This window comes from Staurois parvus, unplaced genomic scaffold, assembly GCF_062004578.1.
Source record: "Staurois parvus isolate SC_StPar_1 unplaced genomic scaffold, SC_StPar_1.0 ptg000136l, whole genome shotgun sequence".
Taxonomy (NCBI): domain Eukaryota; kingdom Metazoa; phylum Chordata; class Amphibia; order Anura; family Ranidae; genus Staurois; species Staurois parvus.
The window spans coordinates 511,828-530,109 of NW_028317932.1; the positions used below are offsets into that span (position 1 = coordinate 511,828).

Consider the following 18,282-nt stretch of genomic DNA (forward strand, 5'->3'; position numbering starts at 1 on the left):
AGGGGTCATTTGAGGGTGTTTGTGCTGCCCTGGCATTTTAACACCTCAAGAAATGTTATAGGTTATTAGTCAGAAAGTAAAAGCTGTGTAAATTGCAGTATCTATACCATAGTTTGTAGACGCTATAACTTTCACACAAATCACGTATTGTATACTTATTGGGATTTTTTTCCAAAGACATGTAGCAAAATACATTTTGGCCTAAATTTATGATGAAATTTGAGTTTATTGGATATTTTTTATAACAGAAATGTGCAAATATTGGGGGTTTTTTTTTTCAATATTTTTGGTCTTTTTTTGTTTATAGCACAAAAAATAAAAAACCCAGAGGTGATCAAACACCACCAAAATAAAGCTCTATTTGTGGAAAAAAAGACATAAATTTCACTTGTGTACAGCACTGCATGACTGTGCAATTGTCAGTTAAACTAGTGCAGCGACGTACAGCAAAAAATGGTGTAAATTCCAATATCTATACCATAGTTTGTAGATGCTATAGCTTTTACATAAACAAATCAATATACACTTATTGGGATTTTTTTTTTACCAAAGCCATGTAGCAAAATACATTTTACAAACATGATTCGATCTGCAGAGATTACTTCATACATTCGATCTTTACCATTCACACAATTAATTTACATGCAGTTTTCATGGACAGAAAGCTATGCAATATGTTTATAAATAACACCCATAATAGTTCTTTGGCCTGAAAAATATTAAAACAGTCAATATCCAAGTAAATATACAGGGATTCATCACTGGAAAGCACTGAAATTAGATATTTATGGTGCATGATTCAAAGGCAGGATTCACTAGAGAAGACTCTAATGCTGGAAAGCAGAAAGAAAAGAAGACAACAGAGGCTAATGAGGATAGACAGCAGCATTAATAAAGCAATGACTACTGAGATACTAGAGCCCAGAGATGCAACTGCCTACAGACAGACCTCATGTGCCAGAGTATATGAAGTCACCAAGAGTCACTAAACAAGAACAACCGGGCAACTAGAGCCACAAAGATACCCTAAGGGCTTGTCCACACGTGATGTTATTATTGCACCCACCATGAAAAGTGATCGGCAGTGGATAGCTTTTTAGAGGGCTTTTGACAGGCGATGGGTATGTGATATGTTGCCCACTTATAGCCTGTTTTAACTGTCAGAATGACAACCCACTGTGTCTGGAGTTGCAGTGCAGTTCTTTTCATATGTGACATGCCAGTTAATGTTTACTATAGCCAAGGCACGTAACAGCCCTGAAAGGCTGAATTTCTGTGAGAGATGGGAAGGGGAGGATGCATTAAAACTACGGCCCAACCACCTGCTGTTTCCACCTACTAGTCACCCATGTGAACCAGCTCCATAAGGGAAGAACTGTCCTTTTCTCATAATGATGCTATATTATATGACCACTTCAGACAGAACGATCCTTTGCGGAATTCTATTTTAATATTGGAAAAAATACACATTACATAAGCCTGTTATTGTAACTGAATTATTTCCACTTGATCAGGAGCCCTGTGGGGTTCAGCTAAACAGCGACCATCCTCTCCCACATCCTTCGCCTTTTATACTTCACATAATATTATGGTAATAACTAAGCGGCGTATAAAAACACGTTCATCTCGCCCTTTTCACACTGTACACTTCTATGTATCTTCACATTTTCTGCTTCAGAGCTACTGAAAACCAACTGAATAGTTCACAGGGAAAATAGACTTGTTGTGACAGATTGAAGCCCGGCATCTTTTGTTACTGTGTAGTGACCTGTGCACAATTTAACAATATGATTCAGCATCTGTTGATTCGGTTGTTATGTTCATAGAGGTTTTGCTGTGCAGTTTAATGGGATGTTCTTATACTGTAAAATATAAATAACCTCATGGATTATGGACGTGCTGAGCACTTCACTGATGGTATGGCATCACAATACATTAAAGTCTTTTACAGGATTGATAACTGACACAGTAAATGTTGGTCCATAAAAGCCAAGGATGACACACACACTCACACACACACAGATATAAAAAAAAAATACTGATAGATGCAGGCATGCTAAAAAACAAAATTAAGGAGAGTAACTATAAAAAAAGTTGCAAAGCTGTTTGTCCATAAAGACTGCTTTAAAATCATTCTGTGCAAATTGGGCACAATCAAAGGTTCTCAGGTTATGTTCTCTGCAGATTGGATGTTACACATTGAAGGGGAGAAGACTGAATTACAGCCACTAGATGGTGCTGAGTATTATTAGGAATATGTTTGCTCCTAAGCTCCATCTAGTGACCATAATACAGTATTTTCCTTATTTACACTTTTTTTTTTTCAATATGGCCTGAAAACATTTGATTTTGCACCATTCACTCAGAATGAATCTACATGCAGTTTTGATGGACGTACAGCTATGCAGCTTTTTTTTATAAATATACTTTTTAATTATTTTTTAACCACTTGCTGACTGCGCACTGTAGGTGTACTACTACAGTGTGGGCCGGTTGCACAGAATCATGTATATATCGTGGGTATAGCAAACAACCACTCCCCTTTAAAATAATCACATTTTGTTGCTTTGCAGCCTGAAATGAAGACAAACACAGCTTTTTTTTTATCCAGCTCTATTTACTCAGTGCAAATTATAACATTCAAGTGAAAGATATAACTCCAACATTTCCTCCTAGATTGTAAGCTCTAATGAACAGGGCCCTCTGTTTCCTCTTGTACCAAATTGTATTGTAACTGCAATGTCTACCTTCTGTAAAGATCTGCACAAACTGTTGGCACTATATAAATCCTGTATAATAATAATAACAATAATGTCAGAAATGTTTTTTTTTTTAAATCAAAAACGAATCACTGATTTGTAAAAAGGATCACCCCTTGTGTCAGTATTTTGTTGAACCACCTTTTGCTTTAATTCCAGCCTTTAGTCTGTTGGGATATGTCTCTACTAACTTTGCACATCTAGATTTTGCAATATTTGCCCACTCTTCTTGCAAGGACATTCACCTTCTTCTCCTTCAACCACTGAGTGGTCATTTGTGCTGTGTACTTTCATGTCATGTTGGAAGGTAAAACTCCTTCCCATTCTTCCCACTGACAACTTTCTGGCAGAGAACAGCAGATTTTCCTCAATATTTGACAGTATTTTGCCCCATACATTTTTCCTTCTGTCCTGACAACTGCTCCAGTCTCTGCTGCAGAGACCCCCCCCCCCCCCCCATAGCAGGATATTACCACCTCCATGCTTTACTGTAGGAATGGCGGTATTTGGATGGTGAGCTGGTTTGAATTTCCACCAACTTCTCCAGCAGACACCTGGGCTTCGGCAGCCAGACATATTGTTTGTTTTTGAGGCCAGATAATTCAGTTTTAGTCTCATCTGGCCAGAACATCTTTTTCCATGTGGCCTCAGAATCTTCAAGGTGTGTTTTAGCAAAGCTCAGTCGTGACTGCATGTGGTATGTCTTGAGGAGTGGCTTTTTTCTTGCAACCCTCCCATACAAGCCACATTTGTGGAGAATTTGTAATATTGTTGTCACACAATGTCCACTCTGTCATAAATTCCTGCAACTGCTTCAGAGTTGCTGTAGGCCTCTTGGTAGTCCCTCTGACCAGTTTCCTCCTGCCTTTTTCATCCAGTTTGGTGCGATGTTCTGATCCAGGGAAAGTCTATATTTTACCAAATACCTTCCACTACTTAGTACTACTTAATTCCACTACTTGCGACTTCACAGCCTGGTTCCCACTGCGCATGTGTTAGTCATGCTGCACCTCCTAATTGGTCCGGCAGTCTCCTGGGACCTGTCACAAGTCCCAGGAGTCTGCAGGAGGGAGGAGGGGGCCAAACTTCCATCTCACTTTGCCGTGGCAAACTGAGCCGGAAGTAGAAGCGGGTACCTGTCAAAACCAGGTACCTGCCCCCCCCAAAAAAGGTTCCATATATGGCAGTGGAGGGGGAGGAGGCAAATAAGTGCAGCTTCTGCTTTTGAGTGGAACTCCGCTTTAACTGCATTCGAGAAAAGTCAGGTCACATGGTTGGCTGTGCTGTCTGGCAGGGCTGCCTGTATCCCAGGACTGGATTAATAGAAATACAAATTCCCAGGCAGGTAAATAAGCTCCAGCAGATTTATTAACACTTCATATCATACATCATGCCTTGACACAATTTGCATGCATATAAAAGACACAAATTAATCCAGCTCTGTAATCATTAACACATCATTCAATGTGATTTGTAATTGTAAGCAGTGTAAGTCCCTAGGTTTGACCTGGTATCAGCCTCTATATAGCAGGAATGGAGTGTGACAAGTGACAAAAGTATAAGGGGCCAGTCAGTTCATGTGCTGACAAAAAGCATGCTGATTGGAGGAGAAAGCAGAGAGAAGAACTCAGCATTGTGTTCCTTCTCACTATTCAGTTACAGTCTAGGACGGGTACAGGATGACCAGGGCTTAGAGGAAGTGAGTTGAATGAAGCTGTCTATCAGCCTGAGGACATCTAGCAAAAGAAAAAGGTACTGCTGGGGATATCTCAGAATTAAAGCTGAACATTGCAGCAAAAGCTGTTCTATCTTTTAGTGGGTTATTCATTTTTATCTTGTAAGTTTTTGGCTGGAGTTCTGCTTTAATCTTTAGGGTTGTGTGATGCTGGGTGTCATTCAGTCCAGAAGACTGAGGACATCTAGTGTGAAGAGGTACTGCTGGGGACAGCTTCAGATTAAGAGGGACAGCTTCAGAGTTAAAAAAATTGAGTCAGAGTTGGGCTATAATTTAAACTGATCAGCCCCTCACTAGTGCCCTGAAATATTATTTTTTATGCTGTAAACTACGCCATTTTTGAGATTTCTCCCCATAAATACACTTTTCAGATGACTGTAGCGGTATGATGCAGCGTGCATCTAGTAGCATTTATTTAGCAGCAAAACTTGCTATGCACATAATCCATGACTCAAGAGCTCTTTCTTTGTTTGAATTTGCAATCTATATCTAAATAAATGGGAAATCATTCTCGATAATGTAAACACAGAACAGTATCAGGGTGCCTATTAATCATTGTCATTGCCTGGCAATCACAGGGTTAAGGATGACTAGCCTGTACATTATTATTCTGCTCAGCTTCAGCGCCACCCACTGTCTAAAGCAAAGCTCTGCAATCCTACACTGCAAAGATTTACTGAAGTCATTGCGCAACTGGTGATCCAAGCCGAATATACGTAGTTATGCAAATCCATCGCTCCACAGCCTCCACATTGGTAGATTAGATCTGTACGGGTGATGCAAATGCAGAGAATGGATGTGAGAATACAATATCAGATGCTCTATAGAACGTGCTTAGATTCTAATATTACAGAGATAATGGCTTCCTGGAGTGTGAAATCAATGAGCATAATTTACAGTAACTCTCCAGATAAGTATGGCCTCCTGTCTTTCTATTATCTGTCACCTGGAATCCTGCTAAATGTCCAGTATGACGTATTTAAAAGAACCTTTTTGGAACAATGCAATTGTGAGTGACGAAATCAGAAAGTCTTATTATTACACAGCTGCCTTTGGGCTCCGTCTGAGCTGAGATAATATATTCAATCTGCTGCATGCAGGAGGAAGCATGTCCTCAGTCTCCTCTCTCCCACTGATCAAACTGCAGTTTACATAGTCTCAAGTGAAGAGGCTGCAGCAGGGGCTGATCTATGTCAGACATTTGTGAACACAGCCAAGTACGTAACAGGCACCAGGACTGTGTTATTTCAGAGCCAGTATCTCAGGACAAAAAGTAGTTGGTGACTGTGGATAAGGCCTGAACCAAGATGGTGCTATTTTCTGGAGAAAAAAAAAGAGCAGAATAAAGCCTAAGTAAGTAATGTTCCTCATTTTGTATTTTTTTTTTTTGTAGGTATGCCTAGGCTTTAAAACCGGAATCCTGACAACTAAAAAATGATCCCTTACAATGGGGCTGCAAGAGTTAACTGCCTGTTTTTTCTAGGGGAAAAGAGAAACAGTTTTACTCACCTGCTTTACTGCTTGTCCAGTAGATGGCGCTCCTCCGTGGTCTGGTGGTGGTCTCTCCCCTGGAGTCATCACATCCAATGCAGGACTATGGAGCCTGCTTTGGTCTTGATGATGTCAGAGTCCTAAACTGCTGAAGCTTGGGGGAGAAGAAGCTGCAGGAACGAGCAGAGCATTGAGTAAGTATGTCCTCTTTTTTATGTCCCCCCCAGACCTAAATGAGCAATTAACCCTTGCAGACACAGCCCCACTACAAGGGATCATTTGTTTGTTGTCCGCAGTTGGGCTTTAAAGTGATATTAAACCCAAAACCAAAAATTATATATATTGCAGCTTTCCAATCATTGGCTGCATTGTGTTGGCTGCATTCGTTTTCTTTTTTTAGGCTTTTTTATTCCTTCTGGTTTCAACTGGTGATCTGGCCAGTATCACACCTCCTGTGTTAAAGTGCCTCCACTGTGGATGAAAAAGCACAGGGGGCAGAGCAGACAGCAGCATTGTCAGTCTGGGCAGAGGAGAGTATTAGATGCATTAGCAGATTTAGATACACCAACAAATTGAAGCCAAACTCCAGCTCACGCTTTGTAAGCAGGTGCAGTAACAGTTTTTTTTCCTTTTGGGATAAAAGTTTTCTATAAATAAACAAAAGCTGATCAACGTAAGTACCCCTGTCGGTGGCAAATGGTTTGTCTCATCCCTGTAACTGCTACATTTGCAGGACAGCTTGTTCTGTCTTACAGATCACCAGGTGAAAATAAAGGAAACAAAGCCTTTAAAAAGGAAACTAATGCAACCACCACATATAGGGATCAGTAAGCTGCAATATAATAAATGTTTGTTTCTGTGTTTAATACTGCTTTAAGTAATTATCGGGGGGATATTAGGACCCCATCACGTGATTGCTCTGCATTAGTGCATGCATGGTATGCGGCGTATACAGTTATCACTGCATTTGTGACATCATTCCAGGATGACACTGTAGGAGGATTCATAAATATAGCTGCTTTGTCTTAAATCAGCATTGAGAAGAAATGTGATCATATGGTATTAAACATGTTTTTAGGATAATAATCCATTTCAGGTAAGGCTTTACAACTAGTAAACAATTTATTACTACTAAAAAAACCTTATAGTGTAATAATAGCTATAATAATTAAAAGTGGTAATAATAGCAAACATTTATTATTGCAGCTTACCAATTGTTAGATGTGATGGCCTCATTAGTTTTCTTTTTTCAAGTGACATTAAAGGTTCATGTTTTTTCCTAAATAGCAAACATGTTTACTGACTTACTCTGTGCAGTGGTTTTGCACAGACCAGGCCTGATCCTCCTCTTCTCAGGACATCCGCCTGCACTCCAGGCCCCTCCATTCTGCCTAGTGCCCCCATAACAAGCAGCTTGCAAGGGGGGTACCCAAGAAGGCTCACTTCTGGGCCACTGCTCTGCATGTCCGTTATTGCCCCTGCTGTCTCCTCATTGGCTTACTGGCTGTGATTGACAGTAGTGGGAGCCAGTGGCTACCACTGCTGTCTCAGCCAATGAGGGAGATACCCAGGAGAGCTGAGGCTCGACTGAGACTCTTCTTTTTGGGCCCTCCACTGGCACTCCTGGCTCCTCCCCCTTCAATAGTGCCCCTAGTAGCAAGTCAAGTGCTATTGGGTCACTGGTGCATGCTCGCTCCTGAGCCTGGCTCTATGCGGCCATAAGACACATAGAGCCGTGGTTTGCCCCCCCCCCCCCGCACTCTACTCAGTGGCTGACTGGTTGTGATTGCCAATGAGGAGAGGGAGTCCTGAGACAGCCAAGGCTCTTGTGCGCATTGCTGGATCGAGAGGGAGGTCAGGTGAGTATTGGGGGGACTGTCAGGGGATCAGCACACAGAAGGTTTTTTACCTTCATGCATAGAATAAATGAAGGTAAAAAACCTTGAGCCTTTACAACCACTTTAAGCTTTCTTTTATTTTCACCTGTTGATCTGGCTGGTTTTTCGACACAACAAGCTGTCCTGCAGATATAGCAGTTACAGTGTTGAGACAAACCATTTACCAATGATCAGGTTTTATTTATATACAGTATGTAAAACCTTTATCCCAAAAGAAACAAAACTGTCCCTATAACTGCCTAAAAAGTATTATCTGGATTTTGGCTTCAATTTGTTAGTGTATCTAAATCTGCTAGTACTCTACACCCCCCCCTTCCCCAGGATGACAATGGTGCTGTCCAAATGTGCCCCCTGTGCTCCTTCATCCAGAGTGGAGGCAATACAGGAGGTGTGTTACTGTCCAGATCACCAATTGAAGACACAGGGAAAGGCTAAAAAAAACGAATGCAGCCACCACATGTAATGATTGGTAAGGGGCTATATAATACGTTGTTGGTTTTGGATTGAATATTGCTTTACGGCTTTCCAGCTCTGACACAATGTATCATTACACAACACACATGTACAGAGGAGTCATAGTCATCATTTAAATAATACTTTCACTTCCTTAGAGAATTAGAAAACAAATGGGATCGGCTGTAGACTGATCTATACAGCGGGTGAGCAGGGATGATGTTGTGGATGTGGTTCTGCTCCCCCACCCTGTGTAGGTCAGCCATGGGTGGGGGGTCCTGCGATCGCCTCCAGCAGCACAGGCACTGGATGTGTCGCCCGCACATACCGATGCGGAGCTCCCCCTGACTTCCTGTGTTTTGGCTTCTCCTGGCCCCTCCCATCCCCTCCTCTGACAGAGGGACGGATTTGCTGGGCGGCTGATTTCTCCTCACACAGCGAGTGACACTTGTGAGCGGATTAGTACGGGCTGATCCCCCCCCTCCCCCCTCACCGGGGCTGATCGTTCCTCCCTCTCCATGTCCTCCCTAAGCCCCGTCCTCCTCCGGGGGGAGCTGTGAGCGATCACCACCCGGAGGGACCACCAGGGACAGGACAAGAAAGTTTCGAGTGTCGGAGGGGCGAAGCATGGGCAGCACCGCCATGGACAGCAAGAAGAAGAAGGAGCTGCCGAAGAAGAGCGGCGGCCAGAAGCGGAGGATGCTGAGGGTCCACATCCCTGTGAGTCATTGTTGTCATTGTCCATGTGCTGACATCCCCACCACCACTGACAGCGGACCCCGCCCACCTGTCAGGACACACCCCCCCACACCCATATCACTGCTGGGTCAGCCTGACCCCACTGTGATCGGTGTTGGTGGACAAACACTTTAATTACATTGTGCCGCCTTGGCATGTTATGTCATGTTTGGATGTTGTGGCTTTAACTTATCAAAGTTTTCTAGCATAATGGAGCCGATACAAAAAACATGTTTGTAACAATTTGTTCATCCTGCCAAATGATAGCCGGAGCTATTTATTGTTTAGATTTGTTTCCGCTAATCGCTGCCTTATTATGTCCAGTGGGTATTCCTGTTATTGGGCGTCTTTGTAGACGTGGTCATCATTAAAGAATACGTCAGCACAGCATTTTATATGATCTGCCTGCTGTACTATGTACTTGTATGAAAAAGTATTGTGTTCTCTTTGTATGGCTTCCTTTTGTGTTAAATCCCTGGTGTTCTTGCCAGTCTCTCTGCTTCCCTATTAAAAACTGACCACACTAGGCATGGAAACACATCCTTCCCATTGTGGTCAGTTTTCTGGTTGTGCTGGGTGTACAGCCTGCTTGTCTTTCAATGGTCAGACTTGTGCTGACACGCCTCCCTGCACAGCCATTTACTGGGAAGATCAGTGTACTACTGTTTCTCCACCTCTCGAATATATACAAACACACACAAATGTTTTGCTTTTCTTTTCAATTTTAAACTTGTTTTACGAGGTTAGGGCTTACATAAACTTTGAAGTAAAGTTCCAGGTAAAACCTAAATAATCCTAAAAATTCCCCTTCCCTCCTCCTAACATTAATTCCCTCCTTTGATTAACCTGTGGGAAAAAAAATATATGTGTGTGTGTGTGTATGATCTCCCCTGTGTCAGCCAGCGACAGCTGCAGGGGAGAGAAGAGAACACTCAGACAATGGCTAGAATGCCTAGCAGCGTTGATATCACCCATAGGCTCCTATGGCACATCCATTGTCTGCTCCTCTCCCCTGCAGTCAATGCTTGCTGACACAGGGGAGCCAGATCATGTGACCGGACTGGAGCAGCCTGAAAATAGGTTAATAAGTATAAACATATTTCATACATAGGTTAGTTAGAATAGGTGTTGGGGAGAGGGAGCATTTCTAAAAGAAAAGTTTGGGAGTTAAAAAAAACAAAACTCCGCTGTCAGAGAGCCGGTGACTGTCAGTCGGTCTGCCCATCCACTGTAGCATCGTACTGTGTAGGGGGCAGGAGTAGCTGTCGACTGGAGCACCAGGCTGTGGAGGGGGTGGGAGTAGCTGTCCCTGGATCACCAGGGCTGTGGAGGGGCAGGAGTAGCTGTCTACTGGAGCACCAGGCTTTGGAGGGAGTAGCTGTCCACTGGAGCACCAGGGCTGTGGAGGGGGAAGGAGTAGCTGTCTACTGGAGCACCGGGCTGTGGAGGGGGCGGGAGTATCTGTCCACTGGAGCACCAGACTGTGGAGGGGGCGGGAGTGGCTGTTCGCTGGAGCACCGGGCTGTGGAGGGGGCAGGAGTAGCTGTCCGCTGGAGCACCTGGGTTGTAGAGGGGGCGGGAGTAGCTGTCCACTGGAGCACCAGGCTGTGGAGGGGACAGGAGTAGCTATCCACTGGAGCACCAGGCTGAGGAGGGGGCAGGAGTAGCTATCCACTGGAGCACAGGGCTGTGGAGGGGGCAGGAGTAGCTGTCCACTGGAGCACCGTGTTGTGGAGGTGGAGGGAGTAGCTGTCCACTGGAGCACCAGGCTGAGGAGGGGGCAGGAGTAGCTGTCCACTGGAGCACCGGGTTGTGGAGGTGGAGGGAGTAGCTGTCCACTGGAGCACCAGGCTGAGGAGGGGGCAGGAGTAGCTGTCCACTGGAGCACCGGGTTGTGGAGGGGGTAGGAGTAGCTGTCCACTGGAGCACTGGGCTGTGGAGAGGGCAGGAGTAGCTGTCCACTGGAGCACCGGGCTGTGGAGGGGGCAGGAGTAGCTGTCCACTGGAGCACTGGGCTGTGGAGGGGGCAGGAGTAGCTGTCCACTGGAGCACCGGGTGTGGAGGGGGTGGGAGTAGCTTTCCATGGGCCATGGCAGGTCATCAAAGGGTCGGCTGTCTCATCCTGGTTCTTTTAGCCTGATTTTCATCACCAGGGGACAAACAAGAACTTAGAAGGGCCAGCCTGCTCCTGATGACATCAGAAAAGAAGATGGCAGTGCATGATCGGGAGAGCAGTAAAAGAGCAGTGGATCCCTACAAAAAGATGGCTGGATTCACTGAGTGTGTGAATATGTTTTTTTGTGAATAGCCCTAAATGGATGACATATAGAGATCGATTTACTAAAGCTGGAAAATGCTAAATCTGGTGCAGCTCTGCAGAGAAACCAATCAGCTTCTGAGTTTTTTTTTTTCAAAGCTTAAAGTGTTACTAAACCCACAACAGTAAAATCTGCCTGTATATGCAGTAAAGTATGCTTGTTATTCTCATTGTAGAACCTAACAAGTAATTTACCCTTACCATTATGTAAAAAGGCTTTTTGATCCTGTCTTCTCTGATCATCCCCTTCTTCCACAGTTCCCAATCCATCTACTGATAGTACAGAGCCCTAGGAGACACTCTGCACATGTTCTGTTTGTGTATTGTTAGAGAGCTTTTTTTTTTTTAGTTGGGTGCATGAGATCAACACAGGGCCAATTAGCACTCCAGACAGGGGCCAGGGGTCATGCAGCCTCATAGGACAGTCAAAGATAATGAAAACTCATACTACAAGACTAACCAGTGCTTGCCCAGAAACTGATAGAAGTCACAAGACTGCTATATACTGCTGATGAGAAAAGGTATTGTGAATGCAGGGTCCTGGGTTTAGTAACACGTTAATTGAACAAGCTGAAGTTAGAAGCTGACTGGCTACTAGGCACAGCTGTGTCAGATTTTGCACGACCCAGATTTAGTAAATCTGCCCCACTTGTGAAAGCAGCACATAAAGTACTTTTTTTAAACTTTTTGAAATCCATTTTTGCATCTCAGTGGTGCTGATGTTCTTAGGTTGCTACCTTTCTATATACACTCTCCCCAGCATCAGCTGTACATCATTGCTCTGGACCAGCTTCCTAACACCGATGGACCATGCTTGTGCAATGTGTGTCAGCACAGCCACCTGTACTCTCCACTAGGGGTGCATGTAACAGGGTGACAATGCAGGAGCACAGTTGGGAGACGGATGTCACCCCATAACAGGAAATGCCTAAACAAGGACCCTTATGGCAGCACCAGCAGGTATTATTTATTTTAATGATAGCCTAATATTCTAAAAGACTAAAACACATTTTGAGACAAGATTAACATGCTTATAAGAGGATTTTGATGATTGGGTTTAGATCTACTTTATAGTACATTCCCTAACTGAATGTCATTTAGTTTGCTAAACACTGCATATCTTTAATTCAGTATAATCTTTGTTTCCACCTTTATATCATTTGTTGTACCTCAGTGCTGCTGATCTCCTGCAGCCTCTTTGCAGCCACCTCCTGTTTATATGCACTCCAGGGATGACTACAATACAATTCTCAGAGTGGATGTTTTGATCACAACAGTGGACAATGCTTGCATAATATGTGATGAAATAGATCCTTGCAGTTTCCATCAGAAGCCTGTGTGACAATTCAGTAGCACAATTGGAAGACAGGGACAAAGCGTTGTCACCCCATACAAGGAAGTGATCTTTATAGCAGGATCAGTAGGTAGTATTCTAATAAAAGCTGCAGGTAAAAAATACTGAAAACAGCTTTTAAAATAACAATAAAGTGGTTCTAAAGGCTCAAGGTTTTTTACCTTCATATATTCTACGCATTGTAGACCAGACCCCCCCTAAATCCTTACCTGAGCCCCCTTCGATCCTGCAATGTTCTCGACAGCCTCTGCTGTCGCTGTCTGGGGACTCTTCTTCCTCATTGGCTGAGGCAGCAGCGGGAGCCCATTGGCTCTTGCTGCTGTCAATCACAGCCAGTGAGCCAATGAGAGAGCTGTGGCTCTATGTGTCTTATGGGTGCAGAGATAAGCTCGGGGACCAGCACACATCGGTGCCCTCAGGGCCAGGAGAGCCGGCGGGGACCCAAAAAGAGGATTGGGGTTGCTCTGTTGAAAACCACTGCACAGAGCAGGTAAGTATAGACCTGCTTGTTATTTTAGAAAAAAACCTAAAGCTTTAGTGTCACTTTAACATATTAAAGCTTATGAGCGATTAGTGAAAGTGGCTGTGGTGAGGACACTGCTGGATCCTGGGACTGGTGAGTGCCTGTTTTTTAAAAGTCAGCAGCTACAATTTTTGTGCAGCTCTGCTTTAACCTAATACATTGTAATGAATACAGATTAGGAAAGTCAGAATGAAGTTGACACTTATGACTGGCATACTTGCTCAGGGGCAGAGACATTTGTGGTCATTTATCATGATTAAACTATATCTATCTATTCCCAATAATTAAGAATCATCACGTTCAACGTTCTTAACAAATAAACAATAGTGACTCTAGCATTCAAAGAATACTTTCTGTTGCCGGGCACCAGCACTATTTCACCCGCAGTGAGTTCCCTGCAGCGTTGTCACCCTGTGCACCTGTGTCATTGCACACACTAAGGAGGAGAGATGTCAGTATTGTCACTCCCTTCTCATTAATGCCAATCAGTCTTAGCCATGTAGTCCAATGGGTCACATTGGGGTTCATTTACTAAAGCTGGAGAGTGCAAAATCAGGCTCACTTCTGCATAGAAACCAATCAGCTTCCAGGTTTTATTGCCAAAGCTTAATTGAACAAGCTGAGGTTAGAAACTGATTGGCTAACATGCAGATTCTGAGTGAGCCAGCTTTAGTAAATCCCCCCCACTGTGACACTTCCAATATGCCCTATTGGATTCCACATCCAGCAGCATGAAGACCTCTGCGGCCATTTGATGATGTCTTATAGGGCAAAACAGAGGAAATCTTCACTTGTAGGAAAGTAAAAAAAAAAAAAATAACATCAGGATGACATGTACAGGTAGAATAAAAAGTAACATCTTTGGACAGAGATGGGCTGGACAGGAAAGGAAACCTGTATGAGGCTGCCGTTACTGACATCTCCTTCTGAAAATGCTAGTTGCTTGGCTACTATGCTGAGCCAATAGGATTGATTTGTATAATAATAATAACTTACTAAAGTAGTAGAGATTGGTCACTTTCTGCTCACTGAGCTTAGTAAATAAGATGAAGCTTCAATCAATCATTTTTTTTAAATTAATCATTTTCCAAATGGTACAATGCCAAAATGCCAACAAAAAAAGGAGAAAAAAATATAAACTTAAATTTTAAATACATTAAGACACCCAATTTTTTAAAACATATAAAATAATAAAAATAAATAAATATATATATAAGAGCACAGTCTTTTTTTCTACAAAGCTCAGTGTCACATTGCTATGAAAACAGTCTCTACTTTAGTAAATCGACCCTTTTCATTTTACACAAATGGACTGTTTGGTAAAAATATTCACTTCACCAGTTTCTATATATCTATGTTATAAAAATATGTCATACGTATAAACAATTTGCTAACAGAAATTAATAAGAGTTTTTCATTACTAGGTACAGTATATTATGGTGTTTCAAAGCCCCACTCCCAACAGGAAAAAGATCCCCTTGCAGTGACCGTTCTATGCACTAACTGCTTGGCGCCGAGCGTATGCAAATATGTGGCCTCTCGGTGCCGAGTGTACCACATATTTACATACCCAGTGTAAACAAAAGATGTGTGGCGTGTGTCCTGCGCTCCCGGCACATTTACCGTCGCCTCACGGAAAGATCCCAATCACTATTTACGGTCGGGAGCTTTCTGATCATGTGACTACCAATCACTGCGGTCACATGACCCTAAACCCCACCCCGCTTCTCCGCATCACAAACCCTTTAAAGGGCCGGGAGGCACCAGCACCAAGGAGTTAAGGTAAAAAAAACCTTAGTGTGATGAAAGATCCATTATCTCCTGCACTCAAAGGCTCAGATCAAACGGGCGTTAGTAACAAGCAGCGTGTTGTGTGTTCATCCGCTGGTGATCAGAGGTTGTGCAGCTCTATCATGAAGCTGGGGAAGCTTGATAAAACTGTAGAAGAAGATGAAAGAAAGAGCGCACAAACGCGTTACAGGTAAATCCAAAAGGGGGGGGGGAATGAAGGCTAACGCGTTTTGAAGGGTGCTCCCTTCTTCATCAGAGCTGGGTTGAGCAGATAGAGACTTCAGTATGGCAGAGTTCCCATGGCAAGGAGATATTCAGCCACTGAGTGTCAGTATTACAGCAGTTCAGCCTGTTTAGTCAGTCTGATGAAGAAGGGAGCACCCTTCGAAACGCGTTAGCCTTCATTCCCCCCCCCCCTCTTTTGGATTTACCTGTAACCCTGTTTGGATTATGGTTACTTATGCCTGTTATACCATCACTTGTGAGTATATTTCCTTTATAATAAAATTAGTCACTATTTATTGAGGTAATGAGCAAAGTTTGTGCGCTCTTTCTTTAATTTTCTTCTACAACATTAGTGTGATGGCCAGTGGGAAGAATGCTCCTTATACTTGAGGTCAATGGGAAGAATTACCCCCTTAGATAGCTAAAAAGATCTATGGTGTCAGTGGGAACTTATCTGAGAGGCAGAATTTGCTCATCAAGGAACCCTGGTTGAGAAACCCTGATCCGTACAAAAAAGTGATGTAATTTTGGACTTACTATTCTTTGGTCCTTTAAATTCTTATACAAGGTTTAATTTAAACATAAGCTGGGTTGGTAAAGGTCATCATCAACCAGGTAATATCTTCTATCAGACAACCTGTGTCTCCACATTTTACTGCAGACAGCTGCCTCCGACTGTCAAAGCTAAGAAGGAAATGTTGCTTTTTGTTGGTCTGACTTTATAAATCAGTAGTGTATAGTACATACAGTATATGTAAACTGTTACTAATAATATAGTACATCAGCACGGATCATAAGCGAATGGCTGCATTCTGGACTTTCATCCCTGAATACATAGGACCATAAACATGAATACCACTTGGTACAGACCCTGTCCAGCCACAGCTTATTTGAGCTTGCCATAGATTTTGCCTCCTTAATGCAATAAAATGCTGGGATTGCATGCACAGGAGCTAGACATCCCATGTATAAGGGGCCTACCTATTAGACCAATGTCACACCGGTGATCCTAAGATATGCAGGCAAAGCACTTGCTTGTATATGCCACCTGCTCGCTGGCAATGTTGAGAGAACAACATGGAGCTGGAGAGGGGGCGATACATACAAGTAGGTGAGTATTTCGTATATTTCACTCCATGTACCGTATAGCGACCCTCCTGCTGGTTAGTTCTTACCAGCAACAGGATGGCTACTGGGACATCAGACTTATTATTAATTTATATAGCACCATCATATTTCATAGTATTTGGGAGACATCTATAGTTTATTAATGTAGATGTAAATTCTTAGGCCTTGTTCACATCTCAGAGCAGTAGAATCACACAATTCTGCCCGCAATTCTGAAACATGCTAAAAGCGCAGCAAAGTGTACAGTGGGCGTTTGAGTACCATTTGAGTGGATTATTGAAAACCCAAATGCATAAAGAAATTAGCTTTTTGTTGTGCAGTAAAGTGCCAGAAAAAACACATCATACATGCTATTCACAATCATGCCAAAGTCAGCTCCAGAATAGGATACAGGAGCTCCTTTGGCATGTTTTTGGAGTGGACAGCCTATTCAAATGAATGATGTTGCTCCAAAAATGCACTACAAAATTGTGCGGAAAATGTGACGCTTCTGTGGCGCTCAAATATGAACGGAGCCTAGCAGGATGACATTTACTGTGGAACAATCAAATTCTTCTTTTTAAACATACTATTTTTACTATGAGCATTGTATCGCTGCTCCAGGTGGATTCACTTCTGATGCATCCCCATACCATTCCTCCAGTCAGGTACCAGCCCAACTCATATGCTGTACAGTGTAAGACAAAGAACCAAAGGGGGGCTAACACTTTCCTTCTTTGGACCCTCAGGTCACCCACCTGAGGTCACATGGCAGCAGTGACCAGGCGAGGCAAGCCTGCCTTTAGCCTGGTTTGGTGCAATCCACTCCAGGAAAGACCTTGAGCCCATTTGCTCACAGAACATAAATACCAGCTCCCAGCATGCAAGGGGTCACCCTCCTCAGCAATTGGCCAGGGCTGTATTCATATTTATGCTGTCCAATTGCCTAGCTCCTGCCTATCTTCTGGAAGGCTCTTGTTCTTTCTGAAGGCAATAGAGCTCAAGACAAACTTAAACAGCTCCAGAGCATCATGAGCAGTTCTGAATAATCAGTTGCAGCACTCTGTTAACCTCCCTAACGGTATTCCCAAGTGTAGCTCGGGGTAAAATTTCTATACCAAAAGCGGTAACCCCGAGCTACACTCGGGCTTACCATGCAGCGCTGTATAGGGAGTCCCTGCAGCACTTACCTTGTCCTTCGCTCCAGCGATGTGTTCTCTGCAGCGTCCCCGGCCATCTCCTCCGGCAGATGCCGGCATCCGGCTCCTGTGTTCCGGTCCCTGTGACGTCGGGATGTACAGGCGCCGCCGGCGGCGGGAAATTTGAAAATTTAAAAAAATTTCATATTTTTCAAAACGATTTTTCATAGTAAAACATTGCTGTTTCAACCCATTTCACATACATTTTGTCCCTAGTGCTCTGTCCTGTCCCCTGTCAGCATTTTGAATGTTCTTTCTGCCTGGAAACTTAGAAAAGTCCACGGCGTCCAAAAAGAGTCCCTTTAGGTCAAAAGGGGGTTTAGATCAGCTAGAGAACAGCGATAGTAAATCAGAACCACTTGCAGAATTGAGTGATAATGATTCGTGGAGAAATTCGTCATCAGACACTGAAAACGTTTTTGCGACTTTGCTCAGCAATGTGCGAACTTGGCGCTATATTTCAAATTTCAGTGTTTTTGGTTTGATTATATTATTGAATTAAATGTAATATTATTATATTATTATTTTTTATGATTATTTATTAAATTATAATTTATGATTTTGTGTTTCAAATTTTATCATACCCGGGATGTTTAATAGACTCTTGTTCGGACAGATTTCAGTGAGTTATTCCTAAATATTACAGCCTACAATAAAAAAAACTACATATTTCCATGCAGAATAATGGTACC

At 43.1% G+C, this 18,282-nt stretch overlaps 1 protein-coding gene across 1 annotated transcript in view; it reads left to right on the forward strand.

Moving 5' to 3' along the window:
- Window positions 1-8,749: 8,749 nt before the first annotated feature.
- The window catches only part of PRKAG2 (protein kinase AMP-activated non-catalytic subunit gamma 2), a 431,449-nt gene continuing 421,916 nt past the window's right edge, over window positions 8,750-18,282 (forward strand). Inside the window, exon 1 of the mRNA XM_089673113.1 lies at window positions 8,750-9,056. Within this exon, the coding sequence (XP_089529239.1) occupies window positions 8,964-9,056 (93 nt within the window). The 5' untranslated portion in view covers window positions 8,750-8,963. The remainder of the gene's footprint in view (window positions 9,057-18,282) is intronic.